We start from the raw sequence: 21,056 nt of genomic DNA, 5'->3' as shown, positions 1-21,056 counted from the left end.
TGGATTCCAGCCACTAGTGGCGGTGCATAATGTGGCTAAATTTTCGGCAGCCCTAACCAAGGAAATCGCTTGGCCACACATTCCCAAAATTTCGCGATCTGTTGACCCGTGAGAACCTGCAACACCCAGAACGACCCGCTTGTCGCCAACGACACAGGTAAGTTTGACAACCCACATACTTTAGCTCCTACTTGCAGAACTAATCTTCCTTTTTTTCATAGAGACACCGCCAAAATGAGTACGTTAAAACCCCTCGCAATGCGATCGTCGATTCCTCCCTAGTACCGGCCAACCCCCTCCCCCGATTGTCCGAACCTTCAGCGATGTGTACCACGGCTCCATATGTATTCTGGCCTCTGTGGAAGGGTTCAATCTGTTGGGGAATATATTGGTCTGGTTGAGGGGACATGAATGGGAGCAGTTGTGCTGACGGTCAACACCAGCCAAGGGTACCTCCAGCTTCGGCAAGCGGTATGTCTTTTTGATGCACAGAATTTATCGCCAGGAGCTTGCATACTGACCTTGACTCACAGCCACAACAAGACCCACGGTCTCTGCAGACGTTGCGGGTAAGTTGATACAAATATCCTCGAATTAGACGGACGAGACGAAGCGATCCTACGATTCTGCGAAAGCGACGAACCACGATGCGCAACGGACGAACCGAGTGCTAACAAGATTGCCAGCCGTCGGTCTCTCCACAACCAGAAGAAGACATGCGCCTCGTGCGGCTACCCTGCTGCTAAGACTCGCAAGTGTACGTTGCTCTCAACCAGCCTTTTATCTTAATAATGCAGCCTATGTCGAGGAGGAGGAGGAGGAGCACCGGCTGACAGCACACTGCAGACAACTGGTCCGAGAAGGCGAAGCGCAGAAAGGTCACCGGTACCGGCCGGATGCGGTACCTCAGCACAGTCTCGAGGAAGTTCAAGAACGGCTTCCAGACCGGCGTCCCCAAGGGCGCTCAAGGCGCTACGGCTACCCCTTCTTCATAATTGTCGGGCATCGTGATGGATAGGGACGTGGGCAACGGGATGGATCGTTTTCGGCGGGGGGTGTAACGATGGCTGGTCACTTTTGGGGGAAGGACCTACTCGGATCTCGCTGCTACATCACAAATGGCATGATTTCGCGCGCGTGGGACTCGGTTCAACGGTCGATTCATCGAGGACAGGTCATGAAAAACGGCGTAACGTTTGGGCTCAATCACACAAATTCTTTTTTTCCGGGCAAGCCACGTGTGAGAGGGCAGAGGACCTTGGTCTCCGAAGGTGCAAGCAGGCAAGCAGTGATGAGCAACATGGCCACCGGCTTCCGATCGGCCAACCTTATATCTCCAGCAGGCTAGCGTTGGGGAAATGGAAGCGGCACTCGGGCCACAAACGAGGAGGGGGTATCATCTGTACTATTGGCCTCGTTCAAATACCCTAACACCACCGTCTCCTCCCACATGGTAGAGGTATTCATGATCCTCGGCGTTGGCTCCCTTGTGCGTGATCCTGATGACACCGCTCACGTCTTTGGCGGCGCCCGTGTCGAGGAGTCTCAGACTGAGAATCGTATCGGCCTCGTGCGCTAGACTCAGCGCGAACCAAGCGTGTTGCTTCTCCAATGTTGTCTCGTGCTCTCTGATGAGCGGATCGTCGCCAGCTAGGGTGACGATCACAGCATGTGTTTTCTGTTTCTGTGTTTAGTTCTTTGCATCATGAAACCCCCTATCAGTAAACCCCACCAAGATCAACTTACCTCCCTCCATTCCATCACCATCGTCTTCACCGCCTCCGCTGTCCCAGCTTCCCCCCGATTACTCCCTGGTCCTACGCTCGGGTATGGATCCAGCGCAGCGAGGACGAAATCCAACCCGTCTATCACCAACACCACTTTCCTCCCCTCTCCGTCCTCATTACCACCACTAGCAACACTAGCTGCCCGTTTACCCAACACACCCACGCCCTCCAAGACCACCCGCCCAATCTCCCCCGGCACAGCACTCGTCAACGTCCTCTGCCACTCAACCTGTCGTTTCTGCGCCGTCCCCGTCCCCGTTGCGGTCAACTGCTGCTGCTGTTCCTGCTGCTGTGACAACCCCCCCCCAAACAACCCCCCCAACCCATCCACATACCCAAACCTCCCCCTGCGCGCAGCCGCATCCAAATCCACCCCCAACCGGGCAAGATTCTCCTTCCAAAACGCTCGATCGCGGAGAAAGCTGACTAGCAGAACGGCCGTGTCTCCGCCTCCGTTTGCTTCTGGCGTCTCTCCGTTCTTTCCTATCCCTGGTGACGGCAGTGGGGTCGAGGTCGAGGGTTTGAGGAGGGAGTGCAGATGACGGAGGACGAGCCAGTTTGTGCTCGCGCCTAGGACGCTGGTGAGCAGGAGGAGGGTGGATTCTGGGGGGAGGGAGAGATAGGGTTCTAGGAGGTGGGGGGTGCGTAGGCTCATGGTTTGTTTGGTGGTTTGTTTTGGTTTGTTGGGCTGTCTGGTTTATGGGGTTGTTTCTCTTTAGCTTGTATTGCGTGCTTGTTGGTCTTGTCTCAGGTGGGTGAGACTTTGGAGAGAGAGTTTGGTGGGGGATTTTGATGATGTTTTGGTGATGGTGGAAAAGAAGTACAGTGTGGAGGGGTAATCATCGGGGGTCTTTTCTTTAGTGGGGGTGGGGTCTAACGCTAACGTTAAAACAACCAAGATATTCAAGCAGATCTGTAAGTCAGACATCACGACATCAAGGGATAATATGTTGTTTTATGGTCAAATCAGGAAGAAAACGCTGTGTATTCCAAAAGACGTTTATGCTATGCCAAAGTCTGCCAGGCCATGCTTCGTATGCCCTCATGATTAACCACGAACCGCTAAAAATCAGATCTCAGCCTAAACGCCGTCTTGTGTCCCAAAAATGCAGATTCCAGCGAATGTGTCTTGTACCAGATGCGGTGCTATGCCATGCAAACGCCCATCCCAGAAAATAAAATAAAATAAAAACAATAAAGATAACCACCCTCCGAGTTCGTTACTGTGTAAACCGTAGAAAATAAAACTCCGCTCAAAACGACTTAGAACCTCTCCATGAAGTTCCTCCGCACCGTCCACATGCGCAACCGCTTCCCAAAGATATACATCGGAATGGTAAACAGCAACAAAATCAGCTGAATGACCCCAATCCAGATGTACACCGACTTGGGCCCATCACTCGAGATCCATCCGGTAACAAACAAACTAAACACCAACCCATGCAAGACATTCTTGCTAAAGTTCAACGTAACCAGCGCCTCGCCCGCATACTGCCGATAACTGTCGACGCAAAAAGTAATGCTCGTCGTCGACCCCATCGTACACCCAAACGAGATAATCCCAAAAAACGCCGTCGGCACCATCCAATGATCATGGATCTGCGCCGACCACCCAAACCCCATCAGCCCAATCACCGTCGTCACCGCGATCGGGATCGCCATCACCAACCGAAACTCGGGCTCATACAACCCGCCATTCCTCCTCGCCATCGCCTTGGCAATAACGTCCGACACCCGTCCCGCCACCGCACTCCCCAGAATCCCCCCCACAAAGGGGCTAATGTACACCAACCCCGTCTGCAACGCATTAAACTCGTAGATCCCCTCGCGGTAAATCACGGCCACCGACTCCGAAATCACAATCAACCACCCCACCGAACAGGCATACACCACCGCGGACCAGAGAACGGCGGGGTAGGTGAATAGGATTAAGGGGCGGATGGCGACTTTGTGCCATTTGTCTTTGTTGAGACGGCCGTGGAAGGGCTTGAGGGCTTGGACGAAGGAGAGGGCGGGCTGGTCCCGGAGCGCGGCGGTGTAAGCTAGGGGCATGCCGGTGCCGGGGGCTGCTGCTGTGGAGCGGAAGGAACCGCTGCGGACGGATTGGGATTCGGTGTCGGTTTCGTAGTGGTGGTCGCTGGCGCCGTGGTCGTGGTGGTGGAAGTGGGAGTGGACGGCGGGGGTTTCGGGGGTGCGGGGGGTGTGGGGGGTGCCGGGGACTGTGAGTCTGGCTGCTGCTGCTGCTGCGGCGGGCGAGGGGGGGCGGAGGAAGGTGGTGGTGGTGGTGGTGGGCTGAGGTGGGAAATAGCTGTCGTTTTCGCCGGCTGAGCCCCCCTCTCCAAGGGTCTTGGTCGTCTCGTCTGGATGTTTCTCGTCGGAGGTTTGTTTGTGCTGGACATCGCTAGCCGTCGCCGCCGCTTCGGCTTCCTTCTCAGTAGTGGTCGGGTTGTTCTCGCCGGAACCGCGGTTAGTCGACTCCTCGCTGGAAGCGTCGGCAAACTTTACACCTCCCGGAGGGGCGAAGGCGACGTGCTGGCCCTTGGAGCGAGCGCCAGGGGTAAGGGGTTGGATGGGGTGGTCCGCGGCGTGGTGGTGGTGGTGGATGTCCATCGACGGGCGGGCGGTGGGGATAGGCGTCGCACGGAGGACATCCTGCCGGGACGAAAGCCGGCGGAAGATGCTCGGGCGCGACTTGGACTTCTTCAGCTTGCGGGGAACGGGGGCGCGGTCCCAGAATGTTTCGGGCACGAAGAAGAACAGGAGCAGGCCGCAGACGGTCACCACGATGGCGACAACCCTAGAATAAAGGATTATGATTAGCACCCGTCTGGTTGACAAGACTGGGAACTAGAGAAGAAATAACATACCAAAATACCCAACGCCATCCCATGCTCTGGATAATGGCCGCACTGACAAGTGGCACAAGGTTCTTGCCACCGAGCAGGAGAAGGGTGTAAATTCCAATGCGGAACGCACGCTCGTGGAGGAAGAAAATCTCAGCAATAGTGGCAGACGGCAGACACTCAACCGGGCTAACCGCAATCCCCTGGAAGATACGCGCTAGGATAAGCGAGGTGAAGTTGGGCGATGCAGCACACCAGACAGAGGTGGCGATGTAGAGCACGGCGCCAAAGAGGTAGACGGGCCGCTTGCCGTACAAGATGGCGGTAGGCGAGAAGATGATGGAGCCGAGACCCATGCCCAACATGTACAGCCCCGTCGTGAGAGAGACGCTGTGGACATCGACGTCGTACTCGTTGGCAACGTCCGTGAACCCCGCCGCCAGCAAAGGCGTGGTACCACCGCCGACCATGCAGAACAGGCCCAGGGACAGCAGGGCGATGTCTCGCCTCCATGCGGGCCAGTTGAGGGGGTCGTTGGCCGAGTCCTCGGGCTGGGGGTCCAAGATGAACTTGCCATCTGGCGTCTTCTTGGGGCCCTGCTGCTCCGGCGGCTCCTCCGGTGCTTGGTGGATGATGCCGGTGGGGATGGACGAGTGGGATGTCCTGGCTGGGGCATTCCGGAGACCGAGAGGCTCGTTGTGGTCTGCGGCCAGCAAAAGGACGGAGCCTGGAGATCGGAGTTAGTCATCGATATCTCCCAATTTACCAACAAGCCACGGCCAAGCAGGCCGAATTTCGAATCTCCGGGGTTGACCTACCTGGAACTTCAATCGTCTCCGAGTCTTCCATGATTCCCATCGACCATCTTGATGGACCAGATTTCTGCCGAGAAGCCTTCTCTCCAGCCGCTTTCCGGGTGAAAAGAGAACCCCATGTCCGCCCGGGCGGAGGGGATGGTGCGTCTTGCGTCATGTTTCCTTACTATGCACGCCTGGGTATACGTCAAAAATGCAGGAAAATGATGTGGAACAGAGGGTCAAAACGAAAGGGCTTGAGCGCCCAAAAAAAGATGGAATATGACAAGTGGATGGGTGAAAAAGGCAGATCGGTGTCCGAGGAGTTGGAACTTGGACTAAATCCGGGGGATTTTCTGGAGGTGAAAATAGTCCGCCAACAAAACGGCAACCGGGATCCGTCACGTCCTAAACTCCGGCCGCCCCAGGCTGTGATGCCTGCTCTGGGTGTTGGCTTTCAAGGGAGAGAGAGGAGGGAGGCTTTGACGGCGGGAGCAGGGTTAAGTAGAGATGGCAGAGGGATGAGGGAGGAAAGGGAAAGAAAAAAAGGTCAGATGGGAAGGGAACAATGGAATTCAAGATATATACTACTACACTAGGATCAACGGCCTGAAGCACAAAAAGGGAGGTCATCCAACAGGCGTTGCCGTGGGGTCAGGGTCCTGCAAGGATGTCTTGTGTTCCCGCATCAGCCCATTCCCTCCTCCGGGCATGGATTATGGTGGATGGTAATGCCAAGATCCAACCAAGAAACACCCACGCACACTGACGAAAGCGACATGCGCCCGGCGATCGGGTCATGGGGACTCGCGGGGGGGGGCACTGGGGGCCACTGGGGCTCAGCTGCAAATGCCGGGGATTTGACACATAAGCGTCCAGTGTTGTAGCACATGCGGGCACATGCAGCCAGAGGGTGCGTCTCTCTCTCTCTGTTTCGTTATCCATATCGGTCTTGTTGGTGAGAGCTAGTGCATGGAGTGGAGGATGAGTGGAAACAATCCTCGGATGGCCGGGAACAGTTCAGTTCAGTTTGCTCCCTGCAACTTCTGCAACCTCCAACCACACTACACCAGGGTGCTTTGTCGACGCAAACTACACTAGGTATCGGGGCATGGAATCTGCAAGTCCGGTGTGCCCAACACGCAGGAAGCCAGGACGAAAGCAGGGAAGAGACCCGTCAGATCGGACGGGGCGGCACAGCATTGTGTGTGTATGGTGTATGGTGTTGGCTTTTTAGGTTAGAAGGGCAAAATAACAACGGGCAACGGCGGGCGGCGCGGCTGTTCATGCCATCCATGTCATCCACCTCTGCCATCCAGGCCCCGATGGGAGGAGAATGAGATCGTGACCGCTTCTGCGACAAGTCGAACGAGGATAGCCCCGCAAAACCATCCCCCCATGTAGATAATGGGTCATCCACGGAAGGCGGGTATCCTCTTTCCCCTCACGCCCGCCTTTGGCGCAGGAAAAGAGCAACGTTAACCAAAAGACGGATAACTTTGAAAGGGAAGCCCGAGATTCAAGGTGTGGGCTCCGTGTTTTGGATCGGAACAGCGCTGTGGGCCCTTTCCCCGCCGGAAACGCCGCCAGACAGGCCCACTTGTCACTGTGAATCAGTGGAAAATTCCCCGGATGTTCTGGTGGACCGCTGCGTGACGGGCTCTTCTCCAGTGGCCCGATGCAGGCTCTGAATCAAATTTGGTCAAACCACGAGTCCACGATCAAACCAGCACTTCCGAGGACAAGACAAACGGCGCAGAATGCGCGTGGCAATGCAAAATAGAGACATGGCTGCCTGAGGTGCGGAGGGGTTCGAGAACGACCACGGGAGTTCTTTTAGGATCGCCAACGCGCTTGTTGCGCCGCATCGTCCGGATCCGGGTTGCTGCCGTTGGTGACCAGCCTCGAGAGGACCCCTTGGGATGCACAATGACGATGGCCAAGAACCGCCGGCGCATGACTGGCGAGCGGCGAGCACCTGGGCATTGAGGGCACTGGTTGACTGGGCAGTCGTGAAAATCCGAGGGCAAACGGGCACATGCCGCGAATATTTCGGCCAATTTCTATTAATACTCAAAACGGACAGGAGTGACTTGCCTTGCTTGCCGAATCCTAAAGCTCTTGGAAGATCAAAACCAAGACTACACCGCTCATATGACGAGACGCCCAGGTTCCAGAAGGGTTAACGTCTCCTGTGATATGTATGGACTGGAGACAGAGAGGGTCCAATGGAGACGGAGCCCGGACTCCATGACCGAAATTCGACGTTGGGTTGGTGTGCGGACGCGCCAAGTCTCCCCGCCCTCAACAATCGCACGTGGGGGCGCTCTCGCCCATCATGCAACGTTGAGGCGAAAACGGTTCCGTACGGATGTTTGTAAACCCACGTGTAATTTTCGTGTATGGAACTCCCGGTTTGTTGAACGATGATCTCATCCAGCCCGAGCTAGTGTAGTCTTCCAGTCAGTCTTGCCAGTCTCGTTGGTTAAGTTTCAGGAAATGTTTCAGCAGCTTTTGAGATCGGCAGCATCAACACCCAATTGACAATTTTCACCCTTCATTTCACCATAACAACCTGGTGGTGTGATAGTTAGCCACTTAGCCTCGCACCGTTGTTTGGACGTGGCAGGGGTATTCAGGACAAGACAGTCAGCCATCTTCACCATGCAACTCCTGAGACCACGTCTCGTACACGCCGAGCGGCAGCTCCTCCGGGCAAAGGGCCTCATCCAGCCTTGCCAACCTAGCGTGCACAGCTATCCCGTGGCGAGCCGACGGTTTTCAACCTCCCGCCAAGCACGGGCAAAAAACCAGGTTTACGCCCCGTAAGTATTCACTGTTCAAAAAAATAAAATAAAATCTTCAAAAATACTCGTGAAACTGACCACACCACTAGAGTCCGCAACCTCGACCAATTCCACACCTACCAGCTCCTCTCCTCCTCCTCCCGCACCCCCCTCCTAACCCTCTGGACAACCTCCTACTGCACCACCTGCCGCGTCGTCACACCCCTCCTGCACCAACTCATCGAAACCGGCGTGGGCGAGTCCGAAGGCGGCGTCGGCTTCTGCACCGTCGAGTATGACCACCCGGATGTGATGTCGGCCGGGCTGGGCCTGACCTACATGATCAACTCCATCCCGACGCTGCTGAGTTTTGATGCGGGCGAGGCGCAGGTGCAGACTAAGGTCTCGGATGGGAAGAAACTGGCGGATCGGGGGTTTTTGGAGGAGTGGATTCGGAATGAGGCGAGGAGGCATGGGAATCGTGGAGGTGGAGGGCCGGGTGGGGGGTCGAATTTCTTGACGAGTATCTTTGGGAGGTCGTGATACGTGGGACGATAGTAACTAGTTAAAGTGAGAGGCTCAAGCAACTGTTGTCTACTACGTAGTCATACAGACTTGTACTCCGAGATTTGCCGACTTATGAGGACTCGGATATTGGACATATCACAACAGCTGTATATTTGCGCCTGCTCGTGGATCTCGGGCTAGTATAAATTAATACCGATGCCGCGAAGCCCGCGAAGCCGCCGGTATATCACTGGGGGATGTTGACTCACAACGGCGGTCTAGAACGAGTCGAAGTCTTGGTGGTATGACCATCGACTGAAAATGCACGATCAACCGCGGCCGCTGCCGAGACAGCAAGAAAGCTTGACGTCCATCCCACCAGTAGAGAAAGAGAGAAAGGAGTTGTATCACCAGCGGGACAGATGAGACATGTCTTGTGATTCTTCTCATGCTTCGACAAACATATACCATTGGTCGTTACGGGATTTACCCCGAGACTTTGCAGCCCGTTTATCGTAGTCTTCCGAGGTGACAAGCAGCGAGTGAATCTCTGTATGTACAAAGTAGGGGATATCTCGGCGACTCTTCGCGGGGCTGGGATGTGTCTCGGAGAGTGGGAGACCAAAAATAAAGTATTTCGAAGCCGCCGTGGGAACACCGATGCCAATAACTTTAACTTGGTTGTATAACACAATCTACTATCCGGTCCCGAAGTCGGTCTTGCAGCAGATGCCGCGATCCGTTGTCCTGTAGGACCTGACCCTACTAACCGCCCAGACATGCCCTCAAATGATAAATTGCCACGTCAGTCAACAAGTCTTTATAGCTGATACTCGAAGACAACCCAATTCTTCCTTGTCTCAAAAATGAACTCCCGCAACGCCCAATATCCCTGTCGTACTATCCCATTCCAATGTGCCACTCCCCTCCATGCTATGGACTCCAATACCAAAGAACCAACCCAGAAACGATCTACCCCTTCAAATCCAACACCTGCCGTAACACCGCCTCGGAAGCTCTAAACCACCTCCCCCTAGCCTCCAACTCATCCTCCATCCCCCCCTGCGCACCCTCCCTCCTCCTCTTCGCCTCCCTCGCCGCAACCGCACTATTCTCCCTCCTCTTCTCCAACCCCCCTACCTCCGCCCTCAACCGTTCCACCTCCTTCCTCTTCCTCGGCACCTGTTGTCCCCCCAACACCTCCACCGCCCTCTCCACCCTCCCTAACTCCCCCCTTCTCTCCTCCACCACCGCCCGCGTCCTCCCCAACGGCATCGCCATCTCCGGTCTCGACCCAGGCACCGCAGCCAACCTCTCTTTTTGCTGTTCCCTTAACGCCGCCACGCGGGCCTCCAGTTCCGCGATCGTATCCGGTAAGTGAACAGCTACCTCCATCTCCCCCCGTACCCTCTCCAACCTCCCCGCCAACTCCCTTCCCCTAACTTCCAAATCCCCCACCATCCCCGCCACCTCCCCCTTCAGCTTCTTCAACTCCGCCTTCGCCGCCGCATTGCGCGCTTCCAAATCAGCATTCTCTTGCGGGGAGACAATAAGCGGCGGATCGCCGACGATGGCACGGATGAATTTTTCCTTGGTGACTTGCTCGACGTAGGAGAAGCGCAGTTTGGCGAAGAGTTCGCGGTAGTGGGAGAGGTCGGCTTCGAGGGTGGTGGGAGTGGGAGCGGAGGAGGAGGCGGTGGAGACGTCGGAGGTGCGGGGGGCGGTGGTGGTGTTGGTTGTGAGATCGTCGTTGTTGGGGTGGTGGCTGTGACGGCTGGTGAGGAGGGAGGAGGTGGAGGGGTCGGCGGTGGAGATGGGCTCGCTGAGTTTGATGATGGTGTAGTCGTCGAGCGAGGACGATTTGAGGTCGTCGAGGGCGCGGAGGAGTTTGGGGTTGCGGAGAGGGTCTGCCGGCTTGGCTGGTGAGTTGGCGCGTGGCATTGTAATTTGTGTCGCGATGCTGTAAATCCCCACTATGTAAGTTTGTTGGAAGCGCGGGTTTTGATCGCGTTGCGGTCGTGTTGTGGCGTCAAAGGGGGTTGGTTTGTTTATTGGTCGAGAATGTTTTTTGTTGATGCGATTGCCGAATCCGGACGTGGGGGATAAATGTCGAGCGCGACAACCCTAACCCCGAAACTGTCAGCTTCTCCGTGTTTCATGTACGATGTCTTCAACATCTTGCATCACCCCGTCTAGCGTTTCTGGAACAACCTTTTCACGGCAGGCAGGCAGGCAGGCGTTGATGTCCCTGTCTTAAGAGACTGGCCGGGTTGGACGCTTGTGTGCAGGCGAGCTCGATATTGTTTGGTATGTAGACTGGTACTACAATGTACACATACAGAGGAAAAGAAACGCAAACTCCGCTTACCCCTAGCCATTTCCCGATATAAGCTCATCCGAATGCACTCGCGTGATCGATGGCGGTCACTCCCAGCCCATGAATTGACGAAACCTTGAAACTAAATTGACGCAATTACCCTTCCTTTCAAACCAGAGTCCAAATGGTAGTGACGATACAACAAAGCCAAACGCCGCCCCCCTTCCCATTACATCCCATGCCGTTGGAGACGGCGCTCGATGTCTAGCCGCCAACCCTTTCCGAACGGTTAATGTAGACCCTCGACGAAAGAATACGGCTGGTCTTTCAAGAAGCCATTGCCATACTTGGCTGTAATCTCCTCGCCGTCCCCGATATCCCTCACAGCGACCAACATCAGCCGCCATCGACCGGAAATCTTCATGACCCGGAACATGGTGGACGGGTTGGCGCTGTGGTTGACCTTGCGGACCCAATTACCCATCTGGGCGGGATAGATATCCGCCACGGTCTCGTCGTCCAGGTCAGGACGATGGAGTGCCATGGACCAGCCCCCAATGCAAGAACCCGGCGGTAGCAGTTCGCCAACTAACTCGCCCAGGATATCATTTGCCCTGTGTGGCCCCAGAGAGCGGACCCCAGACCCTTTCGACCCGTCGTCTGATATGCGAGGAATCTGCGGGACCTTGATCTCGACGCAGCGGCAGGTCTTGGAAGGGCAGAAGCTGCACGCCTTCTCGCTGCCGGGGTGAACCACGGTGGGGTCTGCTGGCCATTCCCAGCGCCAGCTTGCCGGCCGCGGCCAGGACATTCCGTTGCTGCCATCGTAATAGTTGGACTTGAGCAAGCGGAATGGGGCCAGCATTGGTGAGATCTGGTCCACGGCGAGCGAAGTGGTGGGTGTGCTCTCCCAGATAAACTCCGGAAGCTCTAGGCACTCCCAAATGGACTTCTGGAGCACAGCACCGACATTGCACATGTTCCGAACAAACTCGGTGTCGAGCGCCGCGTGGAAGTGCGCCAATTCCTCCTTGAAGAGCGCAAGCTCCGAGCAATCCGCATCGGGAGCGACAAGGCATAGAAGGCCGTCATATTTCCCGCAAAGCGCAGCCCAGCATTTGCCTTCTCGCAGATAGTCGTGAAGCTGCGGCCGTTTGGCTTCATCCCACCCCAGAGTGTTCAGCATCCCGTCCATGAAATTGGGCGGGACAACCTGCCCAGGCCACGCTAGTGCGCTCTCAACGCAGATGGCCATTTTCATCTTCAAGAATCGCAAGAGGAACGTGTGCAACTCCGGGTACCCGTGAGCTGCTTCCTCGATTGTCACAATGAGACCGAACCTGCCCAGTATCGTAGACGCCGACCTGGAAAAGCGTCTCCATTCGCGGACCAAACCACTGAGGCGTTCGAATGCCGGCTTGCCGCTTAGCTTCTCCGCCTCTGCGCTCCCACTTCGAGTGGGTGTTTGGTGTGCCTTTAGTATCGTCGAGAGATGCTGGAACGCACCGCCAGCGGGCTGGAGTGGGGTAATGGGAGTGGATGGCGGCTGCGTCCTTTGCTTCTTCGGTGGCCGGGGACTCTGCGTGTCGCACGTCCGGTCAGGGTTGATCATCCGAGCCGTTTTACGCAGCGGTTGCAACGCTTGTGTGTTGATATATCCGCGCTGATTCGCATCAAGCGTAAAGGTAGGGGGAATTGGCGGGACAACCTGGGCCGAGTTGGCGAAGGTAGTCGGGGTATGAAGCTGTGCTGGAACCGTTGATATATGCCCCGTTTTGCTTTCCAACAATTTAGGTACTGGATCCAGCGGCTCAGTGGGGTTGGGCGCGGGCGAAACACTCTGCTCCGGCGAAGGCATGGACGACGGAAGTTGGGGGAACGTTGACGGCTGTGAAGCCCCCGTTTTCTGCTCGTCACCAAGAGCCCTAAACCGCCCCTGCCCTTCGGTAATCGCTGACGTTGATTGTGTGCTAGACGGCTCTAGCTTCTTTGCAATGCCATTTTCTGGTGGCGGGGTGACCGACTGAGCGGGCCGTGAAATCGTAGACTCTTGTTGCAGCCGAGCGACCTGCTCAGACGCAGGGGCTGTTGGACCGTCCTGTCCAGTTGTCTCCGGGGTGCGAGGGAACTGCTGCTCAGGCGACTTCTCGTAGATTCGAAAGTCATCTGCAGACATGGCAAATTTGTCTGGGCAGTTCCTGTCGCAGAACCGGTAGTCTGGAGGCATGTCCGGAGACGAGTTGTACTCTAGGTTGATAGCGATGGCGTAATTGGGCCCGAGGTTCAGTACCTGGTGGTACGTTGCAGGCTCCGTCACGACGGCTTGGCCGGGGACGCAATAGTCCAGCGTATATTCGATCCCCCACTCATCCAGCTTGGCCGGCGGGATATGACGGCTGAGATGTCGCAACGCTTGTGAGCATCGGCGCATTTCTGGGTACTCAATCGCCATCCTCTCTTCTAGCTTCTTTCCAAAAGCCGGTTTGATAAAGCACCAGAATTTGTGCTGGCCAGATCGAAGCAAGTTCTCCGACCGCACATGCGCATCCTCTCTGTGCATAGTAGTAATGGTCTTCCCGGTGAGGTTAAAGTAGACATATTGAGTGTTGATTCCTTCGAGTGTCGTGCGGCCTCGACGCCGAAGTTTCTCGCCAGGAGAAAGCTCGACATCTTCGAAAAGCGGGTTACCGATGATGTAAGGCCGCATTCCTTTTGGCGGGTTGGCCGCCGAAGAGTTCCAAAGCTCCTTCTGCTCTTCGAGAGACCATTCCAGCTTAGTGCTCGAAGGGAAGGGCAAGTTCGGAGACGAGAACTTAAATCTCTTGCCGCTGTCCACCCTAACGATCCCATGCTTGTCGATCTTGTAGCTGAAAGAGGTTGCATGGTCCTTACTTGGTCGGGCCACCTCTTGGACATTAAGAGGCGGTAGGTCCCGAACTTGAAGCTTGAAATACCCGACGTCGCGGACCACAGGGTGGCTCGAGTACAGCTCAAACAGCTCTTCGTTTAGCACATTGATATCCCGGTACACACAGTCGAAGAGGGGTGACGCATGCTCGCACGCCAACGGACTCCGGTAGACGGAGCCATCGCTCAGCGTGATCCCCTGGGGAAGCTGAGACTCCGAGGCATGGGAGGCCGTTTTGGTAGGTAATGCTGGGGGAAGGGCCGGCCGCGAGGTTAGTCGTCCCGCTGTCAAAGGTCGCGCTGTTGGGGCTGCTCGTGTCGACGGTGTCTGTGATGATGCCGAAACAGGTATTGGTAAACCGGTTTTGAGATCAGTTGGTGGCAAGGGAGCCGTCAACTGGCCGTCGGCGCCATCATCGACATGATGTCGCGGCGTCTCGGGTGGCCCAGGATTGGCGTGTGTCGAGGGTGAGACGAGAGTTCCAATTGGTGATGGTGATGAGGAGGATGATGGTGGTGGTAATAGCTGCGCGTCCGTGGAAGGGGCGATTGGTGGAAAGTATGAAGATGAAGATGATTTAGGAGGAGGCGTGGACAGCTTCCGCACATCGCCGAGTTCAGTCGACACTTGATCGAGCCGGCCGAGGAGCTGTTGCAGCAGGTCACGGCTCGCCTTCGTCTTTGGCGGCTGCACTTTGCGACCTGAAGGAAGTGGAACGCCCTGGTCGAGATACTCCCTCAGCACATCGCTGATCTGGCTCACTTCCCCCCCAATGGTGTCGACCTTGGACTGAAGGGCGTCCATCGTGGGCTACCACGAGGTGGTGAGTGATGGGAGGAATGTGAGCGCCGCGAATTGATTGGAGAGGTGTGGCAGGCCGTCCGTCCTCTGGGGTGCTGGAACGCCGCTGGACTCGTTGGGGTCGGAGCAGAAGTCCGGGTGGTAATTTAGTGGGGCTGGTCTTCCGCAAGGCCTGTGGCTGTGGGACCGTGCTTGCTTGCTTCTTGTGGAGGACGGCCCGGGGGGTTGGAAGAGGGGCATTGTGTCGCTTTTTAGTATGTAGAGGAGGTATTTCCAGCACTCCTTAGCTCCTTAACTAAAGGGAAGTTCCTGCATCATTGACCGCACATCATAAAGAGAAGAAAAGAACGCTTATTTTTACAATAGTCCAACCTTCGAAACCCTTTGTTGCCTTCTAAACCTTTGTGACCTTCCGCCGGCATTACAGGACCCACTATGTTTCAACAACGCCAGCAGCGGGACATGGAAACCTAAGCAATGAGCCTAGCGGAGTTGACGTCAAGGCACTTCGCTAATAATGAATCTTCATCTATGTATAGAATTTGATAAGTGCGTCCTTTCGCTCGGTACCTGGCGCGTCAGTGTACTGTAAAGTTTGCGAATCGCAGGAAAGGCTTAACCGTGCCTCGCCGCCAAGCCGCAACAGTGCGGCGATCCCATGTGGAGACGATTAGCGAATTGGGCCCCACACTGCAGCTAATCGATAAGACACCCTGGAGCTCGCCTGCAAGCGAGACGGAATCTTGACGTTGAGCATTGTAACTTCTTCCCGTCGTCGTGGCCGTTGACCGCGGCTCCCCCAAGCCCCACCTCCATCTCCCCTCTCCCACGCATTTGAGTGCTTTTGCTTTTGCTTTTCGGTTGCTAATGGAGAGCCGGCGTGCCGATCATGACACGATGTTGACAGATGATGCGGTCGCTGAGCTCTTGAGCAGAGAAGCGAAGGACGCATCCATGAAGTATTCGTCGATGGGGCTCGAAGCGTTCAGGTCCACCAAGTGAGTGTTCCATGCTCACATCATGTATCTAAACCTACGGGCATAATTTAATAAGAGGAACGGTTTCCAGGCCTGCCCACAAGGCGAAACCGAACACCCGCTTTCTTGGGCGCATCATCAAAGAGACAACGAATCACAATGCCGCTCTCTTAGCCAGGGAAGCCGCAGAAGCCCAGGCACGGCTAGACGATTTGACCGAATCCGAGGCAAAAAAGCGGCGCAAGCTAAACCCCAGCGCCTCTGACTTACGCCGACGACAATTGGGCGACATATCCTCGATTCTAGCGGGCCGGAAGCCACGCACCGGCGACCAGCGGGGCGAGAGACCGAAGGACAAAGATGAAGAACAAGATAATAAAGGACGTAGGGGCGCACCGCGCGAGCGACGCCGCAGTCCACATGCGGAGAGACAAGAGGACAAAGAAGAGGAGAAATACCGATCGCGGAGAAGACGGGATGATCGGAAGAGTAGGGAACATGGTTCCCGCCACGACAGATCTCGCTCGCCGCGTGGGGGGAGCCGCCGACACCGACACCGACACCGGTCACCTTTGAGCAGCAGCGAGGAGGAACACCGGTCGCGCCACTCGAGATCTCACCGAAAAAAGTCCCGCCAAGACCAAGATCTTATCGGCGGTGAGTCGTCGAACCGCAGAAACTATGGCCGGCTCCGTGAGGACGATGATGACGCTACGAATTCCTCGAAACATGGCCAGCTAAACGAAAATATTGACGACGATTCGGACCCTCTTGACGATTTCATCGGCCCAGCACCACCATCTGAATCCCGAGTTCAACCTCGTGGGCGCGGGGCGCTTCGAGGGGCCGCAGCCATGGACGATCGGTTTAGCAAGGACTATGATCCATCTTCTGACATTCAACCCCAGCCAGCCGCAACCGAAAACTGGGATGAAGCAGTCGAGACGTTCCGCGACCTCCAAAAGTGGAAGCAGCAGGGTGCTGAGCGTCTCCGCACGGCCGGGTTCACGGAAGCGCAGATCAAAGAGTGGGAAAAGGGTGGCCAGAAGGACATCGACGATGTGCGATGGAGTAAGGCTGGGGAAAAACGCGAGTGGTAAGTCCAATATCTCTGATTTGTGTTAGCGGCGAGAGTCTAACCACCCAATGCAGGGACAGGGGCAAGGAGGACAGTGAGACTTGACGGAAACAGGGGGAACTTGGTATATGTATGCATGGCGTTAGCGTGGTAATGATTTGGCGTTGTTAGTTATTGTATTACTCCCAAGCATGAGGCGATGGTTTTACAAAACATAGGTTCCTGGATACATATATGTCGGTTTCTGGAAATAATCAACCCTTTTTTGTTTCTTGTCCATACACAACGTCTTGTGCAGCATGGCATGGCAGCTTCGGCCAGCTCGCATAAGCCCGGACAAAGAAAGGTGTCCCGAGAGTGAGTAATTCCAATATTAATGGTGTCAGGTCTTACGCCCGCCGCCCACAGTCAGACAAAGCTTTGGGTTCATACATGTAACGGTGGAACGCCGTGGATTCTGTGTACATTGATACAATGCCGGCAATTTGTACCCGAAATCATCATCAGCTCACTCCAAAATGCTCTCCCTCGCCATGGCCCCCTCGCTCCCGACCAGAGCCAAAGCCTCCGCGACAAAACTTTGCCTTGGCGACCAAAAGCTATCCCACCCCCTGCCCTTCACTTATCCTCCCAACCGACATTTTGCCCTTGTTTTGTCTTCAGCATGCCTTCCTTCGGCGGGGCATCGAGACCCGCCGCCTTCGAGCTCATCAAGTCCACAATGTTATCCGCATCACGTTCATCATTCGTTGCCCACATCCTCTCAATACATAGCTCAAACGGCCCCGGTATCCTGTCTGTCAGGCCGATACCGATCGACCGGACCTTTTGCCGCATGATTTCGGTCTGCGGCTCGACCACGAAACCGTGGTTAGTCCGTACAAAATCGTTCCATTTTACAAACACCGTCTCCCATTCCCCGGGCTTCTTCACGAATAACCGGTGTTGGTGTAGATCTGTGGGTATGACTGATTCGGTCTGGACGTTGATGAAGTAGCTGCGGCCGTCGGACTTGACGCGCAGGGCGAGGTAGACGTAAGGGTCGATATTGAAGAGACTGCGCCCGAATATCGTGGGCGGCCGGTCGCGTGTTCTGAATGCCGCGTACCCCGTCCGCTTGACCTCTGGTCGGTCTTTGGGTAGTTTCGTCGAGATGGTCCCGTGGAAGCGGGCGTAGCCGGGTGAGTTCGGGGAAGGGGGTTTTTCGGGGGACGAAGGTGGGGGCGAGGTCACCCAGTCAAGGTTCGCGTTTGAGAAGCCGCCAATTCCAACATCGGACATGATTTTGCAGTCCTGTATCGCTGTTGGGCTCTGGAAGTTGTGGAGTTCGTAGTGGCCTTTGGCGCCCTTGATCCCTTCGAGGGTGAAGGCTAGCAGCAGGGTTTTAAGGTCAGTAAGTTGTGGAGGGATTGTAGAGAGGATTGACTCTTTATGGAACAGTACCAATATGAGAAAGCCTCTTGAACTCGTCGAGGCTTCGGGCGATGAAGCCCTTATAGAAGAGGGGCTTCGTCGCCTGCATCGTGGGCTGGAAGCTCTGTTCGCGTCGCCAGCAGGGTTTTCTAGTACGGCTACCGGATGGGCAATAGTTGGATGGGCGATAGCGCCGAATATCTTAGGGTTGTTTGCATGTTCCCAAGCTCGTGGCCATAGTCAGCGGGAGCGACGCTCAATGCGATGTCTCCGGGTAATGTTTTGGGCCGGCCGTTTTTGCGGGACGTCATTCAACAATCCCAGGGTGCGACCCCACACAGACATTCTACTTAAATGTGGGTCCTGTACAGCGATGAGGTCCCAAGTGAGCCTCAACCACGTGCTACTTTTCCCTTGCCACGTGCGTGCTTCCGGGGAACATGCACCTTGCCTTCCGGCATGGCCCAACGACTGGGGGGACACAGGATTCTTCTCTCCCTCTTCATGGCGAGACAACCTTGGGCAGCTGTGAAATTCCTGCTCACCCCGCGGGCCGTCAGTTTGCACCCAGAGCATTGAACCCAGAGAAAGGTCGCTACTCTTTCATCTCTGTGGCCGGCCTGAAACAAAGTTGCCAATCACTCTACCTATAGAAGCACATCATTGGGTAAAGGGATCCACGGAGGCACCGAGGGAGACACTTAAGAATCTGATACGTATTCGGGTTGTCACTTCTGCCGTCCACACCATATGCACGACAACGCACGGGCCATATCATGTTGTCGGTCTAACACTAGCTATTTTGACCTGATCAGAATCGTCTCTTGTTCCCTTGTTCAAGTTTTATACTTGTAAATTTTTCCCGGGATTGAGTTTCTACTTCTTGTCTAGGTTTTTGGAGGGGTTCTCTAGTTTTAAAATTAAAGAAAAAAGCACATTACGTGTGGGCTTTACGTCCTCCTGTTACCACATGAAAAGCAACTTTTGGTTGATAACATCAGGAACCTTTTGTCTTCTTTATTCATTCTAGCTTTCTTCCAGACAGCTAATTACTAGGCAGCCTAGGGCAAACAAATTCCCTCTCTTCTTTGGATACAGTAAGGACATATTTTACCACAAGTTAATTATATTTCCACCTGTCCAATTGATTTTTAATCTTCTGCACCTAATAATCACGTTCTCGTTTTCATTTCCTACTTGGCCTAAATATTCATGACAAACGTAGATTAAAGTGTCAGAGGAGTTAATTAGCAAACATGACGCTTCCTAAACCCAGGTTGCAAGGCGACGGGAGCAAGCCCTTAGCAAACTTCCAAGGGGCGGCAAACTATGACTCCATCAAATTACAGGCTTATCTCTTGCTTCTGGAACCAAATAGCAAAGACTCCTCTAATGAAGCTTCCGCTTGGGGTTGGAAACCACGAGCTATCGGTTTTGAAGAGATTGAGACTCAATTTGGCTGTTCAGAGGGGCTGAGTTCCTAAACAGTGTTGAACTAATTAGGCCAAGCATTGAACCAGTCAACCGACAGTTGCAGATGTTTCAAATGTTGTATTTTATCAATGTTCTGAGGCATCCCTCGTCTGCTTTGATTCCCAGGAGCCCTAACCTTGGGTGGTATCTCGACAAGAATCAAGGTATTTTCGCTCCATTGCGATGTGAACATTTCATGTAACATCCACCAACACCAGTGCTGACTCAATAGGTAACAATGTAATGCGTGAATCCAAACCTCCCTCTATCAATACTTTTCAAACTTTCCTTGCCCACTCATGGGGGTGCTCTGGTCAACTTCACACCTAGGTAAGCACATAAACAAGCATTGTCCTCCTGTTTCTTGGGGCCCTTTTCAAAGAGCAAATAAACAGGAAATGTACATTGAATGCTACGAAATCAATGCCTATCACACCCCTCCGCATATGTCATCTTATCAGCCCGTATTCCCCCGAACTATCATTGTCGTGTCATTCACTCCGACATCGACAATTCCTGAGCCTGATTACCCAGTCTCCCCAATAGCCACGTTCCAAAGCACATCACAGGCCAACGCATCTGAATTGGGTTTCAGAACTCGCACCAATAGTCCCCCATCGCCGCCGAGTGGTTTCGACTGGAGACTACCCGCTTTCTGTTCTCCGCCGGGCGGCCAAGGCTTTTTGCCCGCGCCTTCTCGTTTCCGTGACCCAAACACGTCAGCAAGAACACGCATGCGGGTCCCTGAACGTGTTTTGGTGTTGCCCGGGCATCAGACTGATGGCAGGCTCCAAGAGCGGCCGGCAAGATTCAACCTCATGCTCCGCTCTGGGTCGGTCGAGGCCCGTCATTCGCCGGTGACGGCCAAAGGCCCTCCGAAGGTTGGACCTCCCACTGTGTGCAGTCTTTCACTCCTTGTTACCCAGGCCGGCCCCTCGATTTCTGATTCCAAACTGCCAGCTATTTCCTCGAAAGTATATATACCAGCGAAAAATCTCGTGACTCTCGTTTCTCTTCTTCTTCCAACACGCAACCATCAACGCAGCCTTGGAACACCATCAAGTAGCTGCATCACAGGTGAGTACAACATCCGCATCCCGTTCCTTTCCTTGTCGTTCATATCCCACGATGCATCTGTCGAACATATTCACACTCTTGTGTGCATTCTTTTACGTTTCCTTGTTTGGCTGCTCTGTGGCCGGCACAACAGCTGGGAAGCCCAAAACGCCCCTCCAACCTTCTGCCCCTCTGCGAGCAAAACAAGTGTTTCTCCCAGTAGCAGCATTTAGTCTGGTTTCCAAGGCATGAGGGCAATCAGCCTGAGCCTCGAGGACGCAAGGCATTGGTGGTTTCCGTTGGTTTCCGCTGGTTG

At 54.8% G+C, this 21,056-nt stretch overlaps 8 protein-coding genes across 8 annotated transcripts; 3 read left to right on the top strand and 5 right to left on the bottom strand.

Moving 5' to 3' along the window:
* Positions 1-234: 234 nt before the first annotated feature.
* On the top strand, positions 235-995 carry C8A04DRAFT_26929 (ribosomal protein L37e-domain-containing protein; the record flags this gene model as incomplete). The annotated part of the gene is made up of 5 exons (XM_062780102.1): positions 235-238; positions 444-471; positions 534-569; positions 687-757; positions 847-995. 5 exons carry the CDS (start codon positions 235-237, stop codon positions 993-995), a joined length of 288 nt encoding a protein of 95 aa, XP_062638791.1.
* A 410-nt stretch (positions 996-1,405) lies between these two features.
* Positions 1,406-2,442, bottom strand: C8A04DRAFT_26928 (uncharacterized protein; the record flags this gene model as incomplete). Its single annotated transcript, XM_062780101.1, has 2 exons — positions 1,406-1,678; positions 1,747-2,442. The coding sequence occupies 2 exons, from the start codon at positions 2,440-2,442 to the stop codon at positions 1,406-1,408; spliced, it is 969 nt and encodes a 322-aa protein (XP_062638790.1).
* Positions 2,443-3,050: 608 nt separating this feature from the next.
* C8A04DRAFT_10662 (major facilitator superfamily domain-containing protein) lies at positions 3,051-5,602 on the bottom strand (the record flags this gene model as incomplete). The annotated part of the gene is made up of 4 exons (XM_062776668.1): positions 3,051-4,121; positions 4,185-4,584; positions 4,655-5,357; positions 5,449-5,602. 4 exons carry the CDS (start codon positions 5,600-5,602, stop codon positions 3,051-3,053), a joined length of 2,328 nt encoding a protein of 775 aa, XP_062638789.1.
* Positions 5,603-8,088: 2,486 nt separating this feature from the next.
* Positions 8,089-8,753, top strand: C8A04DRAFT_10735 (uncharacterized protein; the record flags this gene model as incomplete). The annotated part of the gene is made up of 2 exons (XM_062776694.1): positions 8,089-8,249; positions 8,321-8,753. The coding sequence occupies 2 exons, from the start codon at positions 8,089-8,091 to the stop codon at positions 8,751-8,753; spliced, it is 594 nt and encodes a 197-aa protein (XP_062638788.1).
* A 936-nt stretch (positions 8,754-9,689) lies between these two features.
* On the bottom strand, positions 9,690-10,658 carry C8A04DRAFT_26925 (uncharacterized protein; the record flags this gene model as incomplete). Its single annotated transcript, XM_062780100.1, has 1 exon — positions 9,690-10,658. One exon carries the CDS (start codon positions 10,656-10,658, stop codon positions 9,690-9,692), a length of 969 nt encoding a protein of 322 aa, XP_062638787.1.
* A 665-nt stretch (positions 10,659-11,323) lies between these two features.
* Positions 11,324-14,746, bottom strand: C8A04DRAFT_26924 (uncharacterized protein; the record flags this gene model as incomplete). Its single annotated transcript, XM_062780099.1, has 1 exon — positions 11,324-14,746. The coding sequence occupies one exon, from the start codon at positions 14,744-14,746 to the stop codon at positions 11,324-11,326; it is 3,423 nt and encodes a 1,140-aa protein (XP_062638786.1).
* An 894-nt stretch (positions 14,747-15,640) lies between these two features.
* On the top strand, positions 15,641-16,903 carry C8A04DRAFT_26923 (uncharacterized protein; the record flags this gene model as incomplete). The annotated part of the gene is made up of 3 exons (XM_062780098.1): positions 15,641-15,741; positions 15,812-16,816; positions 16,873-16,903. The coding sequence occupies 3 exons, from the start codon at positions 15,641-15,643 to the stop codon at positions 16,901-16,903; spliced, it is 1,137 nt and encodes a 378-aa protein (XP_062638785.1).
* A 513-nt stretch (positions 16,904-17,416) lies between these two features.
* Positions 17,417-18,320, bottom strand: C8A04DRAFT_10732 (complex I intermediate-associated protein 30-domain-containing protein; the record flags this gene model as incomplete). Its single annotated transcript, XM_062776693.1, has 2 exons — positions 17,417-18,168; positions 18,242-18,320. The coding sequence occupies 2 exons, from the start codon at positions 18,318-18,320 to the stop codon at positions 17,417-17,419; spliced, it is 831 nt and encodes a 276-aa protein (XP_062638784.1).
* Positions 18,321-21,056: the final 2,736 nt, after the last annotated feature.

This window comes from Dichotomopilus funicola (genome assembly GCF_033296635.1).
Source record: "Dichotomopilus funicola strain CBS 141.50 unplaced genomic scaffold C8A04scaffold_16, whole genome shotgun sequence".
Taxonomy (NCBI): Eukaryota; Fungi; Ascomycota; class Sordariomycetes; order Sordariales; family Chaetomiaceae; genus Dichotomopilus; species Dichotomopilus funicola.
The sequence above is the reverse complement of the archived record's forward strand: the minus strand, read 5'-3'. Positions and strand labels throughout refer to the sequence as shown.